The sequence below is a fragment of the Phoenix dactylifera genome, unplaced genomic scaffold, assembly GCF_009389715.1.
Source record: "Phoenix dactylifera cultivar Barhee BC4 unplaced genomic scaffold, palm_55x_up_171113_PBpolish2nd_filt_p 000007F, whole genome shotgun sequence".
NCBI classification, from domain to species: domain Eukaryota; kingdom Viridiplantae; phylum Streptophyta; class Magnoliopsida; order Arecales; family Arecaceae; genus Phoenix; species Phoenix dactylifera.
This window is the reverse complement of record NW_024067666.1, coordinates 4,095,448-4,111,301: the sequence shown is the minus strand read 5'-3', so window position 1 is coordinate 4,111,301 and position 15,854 is coordinate 4,095,448. Positions and strand designations below refer to the sequence as shown.

Genomic DNA, 15,854 nt, shown 5'->3' with positions numbered 1-15,854 from the left:
GCCATGAAATGTTTGGTATAAAACATGCTCAGTTTCTCTTGTTAGATTGATGCAAACTGCTGCTCTCAACTTGCAATCCAGCAGGGGCCATGGAAGCATGGAGCAGAATCTAATGCTCAGTTTCATTGTCACCGACGTATCAAAATGGCAGAGTTTGGATTTGTCTTCACTATCTTTTATTTAATCAATTGAGTGATTTCTAGGAAATGAAGGTCAGAGAGAGGGGCGGTGCCAGCTTTATCATTTAAAAAAGGAACTCGCGTTTCGGTGAAGCACTGTGAGAATTTTACCTTTCCAACAAGAAACCTCTCACCCATACATGCACCGAACCTGGGGGTGACAGCTTTTATTTGTTTTAAAAAAGAGAAGGATGCCAACCAGCAATCCGAAGTCTTGATGGAATGTGAAACTCTACTCTATTTATCAAAATTAAAAATAAAATACAGGAGGAAAGTAGGATGCACTTAGAATTTCAAAATCTAAAATTCTATATCCTAGCTCTATGAAAGTTTGCAGAAAGAAGAAAAAAGAAAATATGGCCAATGGAGAAATTGATGAAATACTTTATGTTTGATTGGAGTTTTTTTTTAAAAAAGATAACAGAAATAAAAAATAAGATTTTCATATTTTATGAAAAAAATTCATACGAAATATTAAAAAGTCTAATTTGCACCAGCTGAGAATTAGAGTAATTTTTTTTCAAAAATGTACTTAAACTTTTAAATTAAACGGAGTAAAACTTTGTTTTTATTAAGAATATAATATATATTTTACATAATTTTTTTAAAAAAATAAATACACAACCAAATTTAAGTCATTCAAAAAAATAAAATATTCAAACATTAGCTTTTCAACAAAAAAACTTATACAACAAAATGATAAAGGCATGGATTGTGATGTTTGGAAAATAAAGATAATAATTATATCAGAGTGGATGAGTTGTGCACGCTTCGCGAATAAAACAAAGATTTGAAGAAGTTTTTTAAATACTCGGAGGTGGTGAAGCACTGCTCTTGTCTCATAAGGCTTCAAAAGGCCTAAGCAAATGGTTTTAAGTGGTGGATGAACATCCTGTCATCAACCATCTTTTCTTACATAATATATAGAGCATAGTTTTTGAACTGTAGCTGATCTAATATAATAATAAAACATTACTCATTCAATAGGCTGAGGTTGGAACAACCCTTCCTTATACGACAAGCTCGAAGGACCTTTCTCTTTCTTATCTGGTTTTCTTTCCCCTCGACCAATGGATATATTGCACTGTTCTCTCCATTTTTGAAGACCAGGCCAAGGCCGTGTGCTTCCACGAGACGTTGAAACAAGCCCCATGCGTCCCAATTCCATCTTTTTGGAGATGGTCCCCTTAGCTGATCGCCTGTCTCGTTCTTCACTGGAAACATCTTGTTGGGTCACCCAATACCTGACACGTACCTATTGTTGGAAAGCAACCGGTTTAATCACCCTGCATATCTATCTATCTATATGTATGTATGTATGTCTTGTTAATTAGATGAATGCCGCTAACTTCCACCTGGGTCATTTAAAATTAACTTTGATGGAGCTGTTTCTACTCATGATGCTAGGATTGGGTTGCTCATTAGATGTCGTGAAGGTTGGTCGAGTCAAAGTTGAGACATCTTCCACATTACATCATGCCATAGGCTGCGTGGAAGGGATTTATAGTGGCATGCAATTTTTTCCCACTCATATATTGCATGGACCGATGGCTCATGTTATAAGTAGGGGTGTAAATGGGTTAGGTCGGACTGAGAGGGACTCCGACCCAACCATTTTCTTATTCGGATTCTAATTTTGGACCCAGACCCAATCCAATAAAAGATCGGGTTAGGTCGGATCAGATCTACGTCTGTAATTTTTGACCCAATAGGTCATTCAGGTTGGGTCGATTCCATGTATAATCCGGTTCCAACCCAAAAAAATTTGGATCCGGGTACTATAATCTTTTTATATATTCACATTTTGTTTTCGGATCTGATCGGGTCCGAATTTAGTAAATTCAGACCTGGCCTGAAAAATGAAATATGTTCAATTTTAAAGCTGATTGAATCCCACGGGTCCCTTAACATGGATCAGTTCGGATCTAACTGGATCAGATCGGATCAAATCCACATATCAACCTGACCTATTTGCAGCCTTAGTTATAAGGTTCCTTGTGCTTGCTTTCTGATCATATTCTCTAAGAAAGTAAAATATTTACGACTTGCCTTCTTATAAAATTTATGAATGCTATACCGTCACCAATGCTTAATGAAACTCACCACCAAAACCATCATCTCACCAGATTTTTAGCCCATCAATGCCTACCTTTGTCGGACTCCCTTAGCTTATCTTGAACTATGAATGCTTCGTTTTCGCACGTTTTACACGCTAATTCTCATGGTTGTATTTATTCAAAAATAATATAATATATATTTTGGTTTTCTTAAAAAAAAAAAAAAACTATGCATGCTTCCAATCGTTCTCCAGTTTGGATCCTTGTGGCATGGTTGCCCGTTGCTCATAGGTTGCAAGGCCCTCAGATTCATTTGATCCTTCTCGAATCTCGACATAGAGATAAAGAGGCAAAGGAGATTTCTTTGACCAATTACGTGCAAACGATGGTCTTTGCCGGCTAGTATTTTGGCAGCACAAGATTGAACGTTGGCATCACGTATCTTCGAATCTAAAGGTCCAAACAGCTGCGGCTGCTGACCAGCTGCCATGGCGGCGCTCCAAAAAAGATGGCATGGTTAACGATTGGTGATCAGTGATTCACTTCAAAGCTCCAAACCTTTAATGAATTATCTTGTAACAAGTAATGGCTGACATATTAATTATGACTATCGTTAGACATTATAACCAAAGCCAGCAAATTGAATCATTACTCGATTATGTCAGGATTATATAATGAAGAATCTTTTTAACTAACATGAGATATTTTGATTACATAACAATAATAACTACTAAATAAAGTTTTGCATGCAAATATTTATTATAAAATGTACATGTGTAACATAACGAGGGTCTTAAATATTGTTATAATACTACCATGGTGGTTATTAGAAACCATGACACCCACCTATGTATTTCTACGAGTTGGACCAAGAGGAAAAATAGAGGGAAGAATTTTTTTTTAAATAAATCGTAGTAACTTGCGCTTCAGGATTAGCAACAGTATTAATCATGCGTTGCATGCGACATGAAGCAATGTGCAATATGGTTAAAAAAAATATTAGATGGATTGGATTCATCGTGGACTTAGTATCAAGTTATCTTAGGGTGTATTGCTGCTATATAGAAAAAGAAAAAAAAAAAAAAAGAGAGGAAAAAAGAGGGTGACTTCATCCTAGGTACATTATTGATGGGTCCACCTAATAATTTCTCTATGACTATAATCTCATCACTCAGTGGTTAGATACCTAGACAGAACATAGGGCAGCCTCTTTTTATTTATTTATTTATTTATTATTTTTTTATACAACGGCAACTCAAACAACTCTAGTATGAGTACAGCCAGTAGAATCAAAAAAAAAATAGCATAAACATAAAGGAGTAGCTACATCAATAGTCTATAGAACTGCACCAGAATGCCGAACAATAAAAAAGGCGATACAGTCAGCCACCCTATTAGCTAATTTGGAGACGTAAACTGCCTGAAAGGAATTCAAGTCTCCCACCAGGCGATCCACTCATGCGGCCTTTCATTGCTTGTAAGATTCTTCCTTTTTAGTCTGCATATTTCATTTTCTAGACAGAGTGATGAACAAGTCTAGCTCTTGTTAGGGTTCATTTAAAGGGGAAATATTCCAAGTGCAAGGATCATTGAACATACGTGGCTTCTCATTTGGGTGCTTCCCCAAAAAAATATCAGTCTCCAATAATATCTTCTCCTTGATGACTTGGAATAATCTTAGCTTCGAAAAAGATACGGCTTTGGGTCCCCCAAAATATCCTTTCTATGTGACCAAAACCCCCTTGATATCTTTCTTTGCAAAAATTGAAATAGAAGGAAAGAAAAAGAAAGGAATCTTGAAGATTAATCATGGAGAAAAAGTCATGCTATTCTTGGGATGCATGAATCTAGCATGAAAGCTTTGTTTTCATTAGGAAGGGAAAACAAAGAAAAGGTTACAATTCTAAGACATTTTTGGTGATTGCTCTTTTTTAGTAATCATTCTTCGAATAGCAAAATTATTCTGCTAATTTGTTATTTACTCATAGCAATTAGGTGTCCATAAATAACACATAATTTGAAACTCAAAGATCTTGTTGGTTGTTGCCAACGTGCTCAAATTTTTGTCGTGATATGCCTCCCTTTTAGATGGTTTAGCAATGTAATCTTATAAACCCAAAAAATATTATTATAATATAAAAATCTCCATGCAAAGGGATAAACCATTGATTTGTGGCTTTTCTATCAATATTTTTCATTGAAGTCTATACTTCATACCATATATTTTTTTTTGGAAAAAATATATTATAATTATTAATGAAAAAAATATTGGAGGAATAATAAATAAATATAAATAGAATTCAAATTGGATCGTTAATATTGAAACTAATGATTTTGTTGATTGAAGACACCTACCTATCAAAAGATGGCACTCAGTGATTAGGGATCATAGGTCCAGACTGATTGTGACCGGTGGGCGACGCACTTTCGAGTCATCTATTCTGAGGAAGGAGCTAGGGTAGCATGGGAGGGTGTCTTCTATGCATGCATCATCCTGAAGGGGGACTCAATGAAGATGGTAGGGTGGATTCTACAGGAGAGGTCGGAGTCTTCGATTATTTCCTTCTAGAGGATATTAGACAGTAACTATAGAAGTGTGTTGTTTTCTAAGTTAGCCATGTACTTCAGGAAGCGAACAGAGCTGCTGATTAGGTCGTCTCTTTTGCTGCTCATCATTTCGGAGAGATTTTTTGGATCGACTGTGTACTTATTTCTTCATCATTGTGGAGTATTTTGTTTTTTGACACAGTAAGTAAAGTACATGTGAGATTAATGTGAGTGGCTGGTTAAGAAGAAGAAGAAGAAGAAGAAGAAGAAGAAGAAGAAGAGGAGGGGGAGAGGAAGAAAAAAAAGAAAGAAGGATGGAAGGAAAGAAAGAAAGGAAGATTTCTCAGCCTCCATTCTCCTTACGTCTCTTTCTTAGCCTCCATTCATGGCCCCACCTTATCTAATTATTTATTCTGAATCCCAGACAAACCAAGAATCGCACCCGGGATTAGAGATACCCGCACGAGAAGCCCTCAAAAAAAGAAAAGAAAAAGAAAAAGCTGAATAAGAGGCGAGGGAGGGAGGGAGAAACGAGGAAATCTGTGGCCTTTACGGGTCTTTTGGTCATAGTGCTCTCGTCTCGGTAGAGAATATCACACGCACCTCCATCCTCCCCTACCTCCCAGAGAAAAAAGCTATTCCAATTCCCGTATCTCCTCGGAGAGAGGACAGTAGGTGAGAGATAGCCGTGGATTAATTTATTTGGGATAAACTTAGAATAGGTGGGTTTTAAGGAGAGGAAGAGGAGAGAAAAAAAAGAGAGGGGGGAGATGGAGAGGGTTTTCTCAGCGGACGAGATATCCGATTCCTTCTGGGCCGCCTCCCCCGCCGCTGCGGGGCTTCCTTCGCCGGCCGCCGGCGGGGGTCCACGCGGTCCGATGAATCGGAGCCCCTCCGAGTGGTACTTCGAGAAGTTCCTGGAGGTGGCGGAGGAGGCCGCCATCCACAGCACCACTCCCCCGCCCCCTCCCAACCCTAACCTTAACCCTAATTACAACCCTAATACTGCTCCTGCCTCTGTTGTTGCTTCGAATTGTTCTGATGGTGGGAGGAAGGATGGGGGGACGGGAGGAGATGACGAGCTGGGCGAGATCAAGGTGCCCGCCGTCGTTGCCGCCGCCGCGCCCCAGCGTCCGCCCTCCGATCCGCCCGCGGATGTTGATCCCCAGGAGTATGCAGCGCTTCTGAAGCAGAAGCTTGCCATGTACTGCGCCGCGGTCGCCCAGTGTCGGGTAAAGCTATCTAATATTTTAGATCTTATGTTTTCTTCCTCAAATATTTGCTTTTATTATTTGTCATTTATATTTGCTTGATTTTGGCATTATATTGAGTTACTGGGTACTTCTCTCTACACTGGGAATATTATCTTACATTAGAATATTTTGGTGGGTATGGATGTTTCGAGAATTTCCCTTGTTGGGTTTGGATTTGGTTTGTATAGTGAAGGGATTGATTTTCTGTTTATATGCTAGTAGTTTCACCTTATCTTGAATATCATTAAGTGTGTAATGTCGTTGTATGTTGTTCGATTTATAATATAATTGTTTGAATGTTTCGGAAAGACTGAATAGAAATTGCAGTTTTTGCATTCCCTTGTGTTCAAGGATTGGAGTTGAACTAGGACTGAAGGTTCAACCGTGAGTTCAGATCTTGTTTCTGCCCCTGTGATAGTTTAAAAGTTGCCACCTTCGAAGAAGCTATTGATCGAGGAGCAATGTTCATCTTAGTAGTTAATTGTGAGCCTTAATGTGGCTGCTGAACAACTTAATACCAAGCAAATCCTTATAAGATAAACCTTCCCCTTGTAGAAATATGAGGATGCTGTGATTAGAATAAGATAGAATATTAGCCCCTTAGCAAGAGCTTTTAAGTATAAAAGAGCTATTTTGCTTTTTCACTAAATATAGATTAGACTTATCATATCTTGTTACACCAATAATTTCTTGTAATAGTTATAATGATGTGAGGCAGCAGATAAACTTGACACCACATTTGAAACCTCTGAAGTGATAAGCATTTAAAAAAGTGTTTTGCAAGAGAACATATTTTTCTTGACTGGATGGTTGGAGAGCATGCCAGTCAATTTCAAGGATCAACTTGGTATCTCCATCTTTGGTTTCCACAAGATTGTTGTAACTAGAACCAAATTTATCCCAGGAGATGATTCATCACAATCACCATACAATATGCTGTTTCCTGAGCATACTGCATCAAATATTCCTTGCTGGTTTATATTACTCTCCTCTCCCTGAATAATCTTGTTAAAAATTTCTACTATATACTTAAATAGTATACTATTTAGCAGTGAATTCAGAATATGTAGTACATTGTTGTTGTGCATCCAAACAACAAGACCAACATGAAGTTGGAGGTAAAAGGGCATGTGCTCACTTGATGAGTGCATGTCCAGCATTATGTGCACATGCAAGAGGCCTGCACTGAGATGTGCTCTGTACGCGCTGGAAGTATATGCTTCCAAAGTACATTTGAAACACTCAGATGGTCTTCTGTTTCTCTGAAATGGTTTTGTTTGTTTCTGCAGGGTTCTGGGGTAAATTCACCAGATCCTTCTTCAGTGGTGGACTCCAAATTGCAGTCTTTGGATGCTTCACAGCTGGGATCTCAAGGTCCCGCCCTAGGTATTCATTTTCAAGATGTAGTTTCTTCATAAATTAATTATACAAGTTGCTGCAAGACATTTTTTAATTATATTTACACATTCCTGTTGTATATTATATTTGATTCAAAGTAGTGATTTTTCAAGTGTATATGAGAGCCCTTAAATCTTTACAGAATAACATCTATGCTACTACATGAGAACTCTCTGCAAAACTTGCAAAGAATAGTTGATCAATACAATGTATTTGACCATGTTGCAGATAAAAGTTAAGGAAGAATAGTGATTTATACAAGAAATGACTGATCAAAATGATTTCACGGGAAAAAAGAGATGGATATAACAGGAACATAGTTGACAAGGTGCATAATGTAACATTAAAGTTGTACAGAAGTTTTGAGAGAGTCTATTGCTACATAATGATGCGCATATACATGCAGAGAAGTGGATAAGATACATAAGATTTTGAAGATATGAGAATTCCAAAAGAGTTGGAAAGTAGATTGGAGTATGCATAGTTTGATGATTTTCATAATAAATTTCAAAATTCAAAAGATGGTGCTAGTGACATTCAAATGTTAGCAAATATGTGAAAGGAAAAAAGTTAGAGATAAACCACATAGATGTTCTGAAGAATCGATGGGAAGATTTAAGAAATTATGGAAGATGTTAAAAGGAGATAGAGCATTGCCAAATAGGATTTAAAAAAGGCAAAGGAGGCAATACTCAAGAATTATGAACACACAAATGCATGTATGATAATTTGAGATGTACACCTAGAATCCTACCAAGAAGATTTGAGCTCACATCTTATCAGAACAAACTGTTTGATGTGTTATTCAAATTGAGAATCCATAATATGGTATACAATATTTTAAAAAATGATTTTGAACAATTAAATGCTCCTTGTCTCATCTGTTGATCAAGTAGTTATAAAATGAGTGATAATGATTTGACTGATTAAAAAATGCATGACGGTTCACATAAACCAATGATTCCCACCATACGTCATAGTCTACATATCTTAACACATATGAACCCAAAATTCCTGGTCTGGATTCTTCTTAATGATGGTTGCAATTTGCTCTTTCCGGTCTAGTCATTCAAAAATATAATTTATAGATCAATAACTCTGAGTACTGATAAGCCTTTAAACTTCAAGAGGAAGTTAGATTCTAAAATAATTCTAGCATCGCAGCCTTTTTGCAAACAATATAATTGTCTCTGTTGTGCACAACCTGCAATCCCAAAGTTTCACCCTTCCATTCACCTATTGATGTTGTTGTTTGCTAACTGTTGGTCATTGATCTCATTTCTTGTTATTGGAGCTTGTCCATGTTAATGCCAACTCTGTTCATATTTTCTCTACCATTTCCGTTGGAAGCCATCATCCTTTCTCACATAAATATCCTGCATTTTTTCTCTTCTTTATACTTACGACTTTATTTATGTTCTTATCTTTATGTAGTCTTTATTACTCTTGGATTTATCCAAAAAGAAAGGGAAAACAAATCCTTACCTCTAATATCACCATTAAAAATTTCCTATCGTAGTCACCGCTTGATAATAGAGGTAAGAGCCACTGAAATTAGGGCCGCAACACTGGTGAGTTGGGGAATGGATAGCGTTGAGGTGTCGCCCTTACCCAACCCAACCTTTATATATCCAACTCCCAAACTAACCCAACCTATTCCTATGGGGGTTGCAATTTTTGCAACCCAACCCCATCATAAGCTAAATTTGGGTTGGTTTGGTTTAGTTTCTGGTTGGGCTAGGTGTAGTCAGATTAATCAGGATATGCTGGGTTGTGAGGATAATTTAAGGTTGAGGAAATGTTTTGGACATTCTTATTAGGTTAATATTATATTGATTAAGATCTTATTTAGATGCACTTATGCAATTCTATAACTCGATAGGGCTAAAATTTAGTTAAAAAAGATATACTTATCTTATTTGGAGTACAAATATTAGTTTATTTATATATTGGGTTGGGTTGGGTTAATGCTTAGTCCTAACCTGACCCAACTTAGGGTAGAGTTGGGATTTCTAAGCCCAGGCCTATCCTATGGTCATAAAACTTCAGCCCAGCTTGACCTAATTAGTGGGTTGGGCTGATCAGGTTTGGTTAGTTTTGCTTATAAATTTTGTGAATCATGATGAATGGTTTGGATTATGAATTTGAATGGCTCATGTGTATTGAAAAACAAAAAAGCTCTAAAATATGCTAGGATGGCCCATTGTTGAGTCTAGGATGTTATATAATTGGTCGAAGAGATAAGGATGGAAAATTAAATATTCTAGAGAATTAAGAAAAATTTATATCTCACCAATGAAGAGAGGCATCTTAATCTTAGATATTAATTGATTTAAAAACATTTTATGCCGAAGCATCGACGATTATGGAAACTACTTATAAAAAGCTAGGACCATGACCTATTTATATTATTGTCTGGCAACACTAAAGCTGCGACATTATTATACAAGTAAGGCCTCTCTTGGTGTATGTCGGTGGTAGGAGATACACGTACGTAGCGGTTGATGAGACTAGGCAAAGAAGAGGTTTAATATTGGAACTCTTGATGGAAGTATTGAATGATAAACGCCTTGACATACCTACCTAATCCCCACCTTATTATTACGCCTTGACATTTGTTTAATAGTAGGTTTAATCCTTTCCCTGTAAATACCTACCTAATCCCCACCTTGTTATACCCCCAAACATTGCCAGTCATCAGATGCACATGCCTATGGTATTATGCCTTGACATTTGTTTGAGTCTTTTTCTGTGTTAATGAGTTGCAGAAGCAGTTATGCATCAAACTTAGTTTGGTAAATTCAATATGTTTTCTATAAGATACATTGAGTTGGTCCATATCCTTGAAATGATACCTTTTTTTTTTCCTTTTTCCAATTTAGTTATTGTTTGGTTAATGGCATATATTTTTTTTATCTCATATCCTTAGCTATTGGTGGATTGCCACTTTGTGTGAACACATTGGGGTGCATGGAAATGTCTTTTCTAACATTAGATATTTCTGTTCTTTATTTCTTTCTATTATTTTTTTTCTTTCCCTTTTGCATTTACCCATGCATTGCAGGAAATGGTTCTAAGGTGCAACAAAAAGCAGGTAGTGGACCAAGTGGAGGTCCAGCCCCTCCTGTCATGCAGAACTTAGGTGTCCAAGGGAGGCCAGCTACCAGTGGATCATCAAGAGAGCTGTCAGATGATGAGGAACTTGAAGGAGAAGCAGAAACAACAGAAAATATGGAGCCTGCTGATGCAAAACGTGCAAGGAGGTAAACATGAATATATAACTATCTAATTGGTATCTGTCTCCTGGAGCATTGAACTTGGTAGGATTTCTGTCAGCCTAGGTAGTACAGATATTTCAAATTGCATGCCATGTCTGCATCTGATTTTATATCAGATACCAATATTTGTTGGATATTTTGTTTTTTTTAAGGGCTCTTTATATCAGATACCAATACTTGTTGGATATTTTTTTTAAGGGCTCTTTATACTTCCTGGACATAGCTTCCCAATATCTTCAAGCATGGGGAAGGGCTGTTTTTAACCTTTGTTAATGTGCATCCTGTATCTGTTACCATGCTTCATAGCGGTCAATCATTACTTGCTATTTTAGGATATTATATTATATAAATAATGGTTTTAAGTTTACTGATATGTGAAATCACGTAAAATATTATTCAGTCTTTTCTATTTCTTTTTTTTTGTGAATTCAGTCTTTGATCATCGAATGTGGCAGTGGAATATTGTCAATGACGTTATGCGCCACTTTAAACAGTCAGGGCCACATTAAAAGCGTCGATTTTTAAAGCTGCAGCATAAGCATCATTGGATAGGACGTTATACATTTTTCAGATCTCAGAGTTAACCCATTCTTGCAGCATGGACCTCTACTAATCTTATTGAACTCTAGGGAACGATCTTTATGAGTTTTGAATTGTTAATGGAGGAGTGGGGCTGTGCAGGAATAGTAATTTGTGAAATTTGTTAACATATGGTTTTAAGAGCGGTTCTCATCACTATTAGTTATTGTTGGCTTGCAAAATGTCTTTGCCATTGCGAATGAAATAGAATAAGAGAGGTATGTGCTATCAGCTTGTTTAATTGAATCCACTAAATGAATAAGCCAACTGCATGGACCATTCATGTTTTCTTGTTGTTGAGAAGCTAAAACAATTTTCAACTTTTCTGTCAAATGCATAAGACTAATTGCATTAGCAAGGATAAAAACTTAATAAATCATGTGCGGGTGCTTCCTAAAGCCAGCTTGATTTAATTAAGGCTTTAGACAAGTTAACTAAGGTCCAGTTTGGCACCATTTCCAGGTTCCATTTTTTTTCAAAAACATAGAATCTGATGCAAGAATGGTGTTCAGTTACCTGATTTCTTTTTATAGTATTTTAAAAATTTTATCCCAATTTCTAGAAGTTGTGGAAGCCAAAAAATTTGGTTTCTAAAATTTTGAAACCAAAACTGCCCATGACCACCACTGCTGCCTTTGTTGCCACTGGTGTCCACTGCCAAACACAACCCAAGTTACTACAAAACCAGTTTGAGGTTTTCAATTTTCAAAAGGAGAAAAATAGAAACTGTTTTTAGTTTTTAGAAAACTAAAAACTGGAAACTAGAAGTTATACAAACGAGACCTCAGTAAATGGAAATATCTTTCAGGCAGTAATAGCTAGTTACTTGGCACCAATGTGCCTAAGTAGTTAACACTTTGACTATATGTATATAATATATATAAATTGCATGACAACACTTTTGTACAACACTGATATTTCGGACTCACAAATGTACCGACATAAATCAGCCACTAGATCATGCTAGCTATTTGTAGTTCTTGTCGACAAATTCGCATTTCATGCTATATTACATTAAAACAATAGAGGCACAAGAATGCATTACACTAACAAAAGCACCTTAGACACTTTAAGTCACCACACATGAACACTTGACATCATGGTTTTTATGTACCAGGCCATCCTGGTCTATACTAGCCATCACTTGGAACCCCCTTATATTTGGACACCTAGAATCGGAATCGTACTGGCACTTGGTAGATACATATCACTTGGGTGTCGACGCAGGGACTAGTATTGGTACGTAGAACCATGTTCTACCATACTATATTGTATCACCGAGTATGGTGTGTACTGAATCGTATTGGGTGGGAACCGGTACAAAATTCAAGTTTAGATCGGTACATGCACTAGCACTATACCGGCTCATATCAAGGTGTACCATCCTGTACCAAGGTGTACCGAGATGTGTATTGAACTGTACCTACATAAAAAGTGAGAAAAATGGTTAGAGAAATATTTTGATATGGGGTGCGTACCATACTGTACCGAACTAGTAAGGTATTGATACGTCTCCGGTGCCTTGCCTAGAACCTTGGTTGACATAGTCAAAGAGTGCATTCCATAAATCATAAACTGCTCTCTTTTGTCAGGACACTTTAAAAAGCTGTTGCAAGTGTGATCTGTTTTCTCAAAAAAGTGCGGAATACTTCTAGACCATGTAAGCATAAACACTGCAATTCTTGGGTGTCAAGGATTGGTGCATTATACTGTTTTGTGTTTAGGTATTCAGAATCTTGTTCATTCTGCAGGATCCCTGAAAAATTAATGTTCATATGAAAACACTTCTGTGAGTAGGAAATAGAAATGATGATAATGGTGCATTTAGGTCCAAGCAATAAGAACACGATACTGAGAAAAGCAAGTTTACTAGATGTCAACTTCTATTCCATGTAAATGAACCAACTGATCGCTGTTTAAAACAAAGCACATGATAAGTTGCATTTTAATTAACATATCTGCATGTGTGATTTGAAATGTTATTCTTATTACTATTTACCTCCAGTTATGTTGGATCAGTTAGTAGCAGTTATTCATAAATGAAATATCTACATGCTTTGTTGCATCATCCACAGGGACGATGCGTCTGCTTCAGTAATAGCTTTTACATCTTTAAGTTGTCATAGGTATTTGCTACTGTTGATCGTTAAACTATTTGTTGTGAGGGCATCTAGAAGTTTAGCTTTTCTAATGCTTTAAATTCATTTGATTGTGGAAATTCGATTTGATTTGTTTGCCACCAGGATGCTTTCAAACCGAGAGTCAGCAAGACGCTCGAGGAGAAGGAAGCAAGCACATTTGAGTGAGCTTGAGACACAGGTCTTATTTCATCAATCTGTTTCTTATAATTTGCAAGCAGTACTGTAATTTTGTTTAGACTTAAATGACATATTTGTTACATAGGTTTCACAATTAAAAGTTGAAAACTCGTCATTATTAAAACGTCTCACTGATATCAACCAAAAGTACAATGACGCTGCTGTGGATAATCGGGTACTAAAAGCAGATGTGGAGACTCTGAGAGCTAAGGTAAGCTAATTATATATGAGACTCCGTGTTTAGAATGACTATTTTTCAGTTCCCTTCTGTTGAGGTTCATGTAGCTGTTATGCATGTACCAGGCTTGTGGAATTTGTGGTCGTGGAGTTGGCTTTCTCTCATTAGATTGGTTAAATGTAGTAACGGATTTTATTACCTGTAGAACTTGCTAGCTTATAGCATGGTTGGCACTCTAATCATTTTGCCTACTAACTCATCCAGGCTAGCTATCACATATCTTGAACTGCATGGATGATGCAGGCTTTTTCAATCATGAAGATCAAACCTGTTGATAGTCCTGATTCATGGTGACTGTGAACAACGAACAGCTAGTGTTTTATTAGATGCTTTCCTTGATGAAAATTCCAATGAAAATAGTTTTTATGGAAATTGTCTTCAACTATAGGTCCATCTGGTTAAATGTTTGTAAACATGCTAGTATATATACATACAGGTGAAGATGGCGGAGGAAACTGTAAAGAGAGTAACTGGTGTTAGTACTATATACCCGAACATCCCTGACATATCAACAAACGGCATGCCTTTTAGTGGGAGTCCGCCTGATGCAACTGCTGATGCTGCTGTCCCTATCCAAGATAACCCAAACCATTTTTTCCAGCCCCCATCACATGACCAAAGAATCAATACCTGCATCCCTGAGATTGCCCCTTCTCCAGTTGAGGATGTTGTGCATGGTGCTGTGGCTGGTGGGAAGATGGATAGGACTACTTCCATGCAACGGGTGGCTAGTCTTGAGCATCTTCAGAAAAGGATTTGTGGGGGACCAAGCTCATGTGAACCTGTGCAATGGGATGCTGCTGCTTGGGATCCTGAGACCTCTGTCGACAAGCAGCAAAATCAGGTATGAGGAAATCCTGAAACTGCCTATTGTTGATGTTGTCAACTATCTGTGCATTGTGAAGGAAATCTATCTCATTCTTATTTGGGATGCTGAATATGACACCATCTATTGTTTCTTTATCTAATGAATGGTTGTTCACTTCTGTCCATCTCTTTTCCATCTTTGATGCTTGTGTTGAATGCCAAGCAGCGTTTGTGCAATTTTCATATCTGGGAGTTCGTACTAATTTCCATTTATTGATGCGTACAAGCTGTTCAAACTTAGGGCCAAGTTGTTGATTGAAGTGATATGCGGATTGCCTTATTTTTGCCTTTTTCGTGTCTTAAGTCTTTGAAACATTGAATGAAAAAGAGGCTTTACTGCAGTTTGGATGTAAAATCAAAAGAGAGATAAAAATGGAAAAACCAAGGGGCTGTCACCTGTTTGGTTAATACCTGTCATTCTAAAGTTGATGCAGAGAAATATCATGCATAAAATTGGTCTTAACCCACTTTTTTACATGTATTAGAAGTTACATTTTCTAATGAACCCATGGACATTTGGTAAATACGTAACTTTGGTTATTTGCATATTTTGTGAAAATCATGGATTCTTGAAGTCCAAATACCTACTAGTTTGACCAGTCATTAATGTCGAAGAATATCCAACATTAGACACTAGCATTCATCCTTGTCTATTGAGAAAATGTTTAGAATCTCATAGTAGTTTGCTATTTAAATGCAATCTGAAAGGTAACTGAAAGAGGTAAAAACTGCTGCAAACGGTGAATGCCTTTGCCTGGCTTTATGATGGATTGTTATATTAAATGCTCTATAATCAGAACCAAAAATTTATATGCCAAGTTATGTACATCAATTGGAGACAGTTTTAAACTTGGTCTAGGTGTAAGAACAATTCAGGGCCTTTCTTGATGCACACAAATTGTGCCAAAAACCCTTTTCCCCTCGAGTGATTTGCACACTTTATTTGCCATGCATAATAACATTGCAGGATTTCTTTTTGTGCTATTTATTCTAGCTTTTTTTTTTTTTCCATTTTATTCAAGCCAAAATCTCAGGAGGGTGCCCTGGAAGGTAAGCTCCTAAATAGAGTAGCTTGACGACCGATGGAGTCCTGCAAATAATAGCCAGTTAAGTACTTAACAGTTGTGGTTGGAGGTGAAA

General features: G+C 37.0%; 1 protein-coding gene across 2 annotated transcripts; it reads left to right on the top strand.

Moving 5' to 3' along the window:
• The first annotated feature begins 5,294 nt into the window (after nucleotides 1–5,294).
• Nucleotides 5,295–14,839, top strand: LOC103704524 (bZIP transcription factor RISBZ2-like). Of its 2 annotated transcripts, XM_008787854.4 has the most exons (6): nucleotides 5,305–6,015; nucleotides 7,326–7,422; nucleotides 10,499–10,697; nucleotides 13,535–13,610; nucleotides 13,695–13,820; nucleotides 14,284–14,839. In XM_008787854.4, exons 1-6 carry the CDS (start codon nucleotides 5,554–5,556, stop codon nucleotides 14,695–14,697), a joined length of 1,374 nt encoding a protein of 457 aa, XP_008786076.2. In that variant the 5' UTR covers nucleotides 5,305–5,553; the 3' UTR covers nucleotides 14,698–14,839. The 2 variants fall into 2 exon arrangements, with proteins under 2 accessions (XP_008786079.2, XP_008786076.2); XM_008787857.4 differs by lacking the exon at nucleotides 13,695–13,820 and having other exon boundaries at nucleotides 5,295–6,015.
• The last annotated feature ends 1,015 nt before the right edge of the window (nucleotides 14,840–15,854 follow it).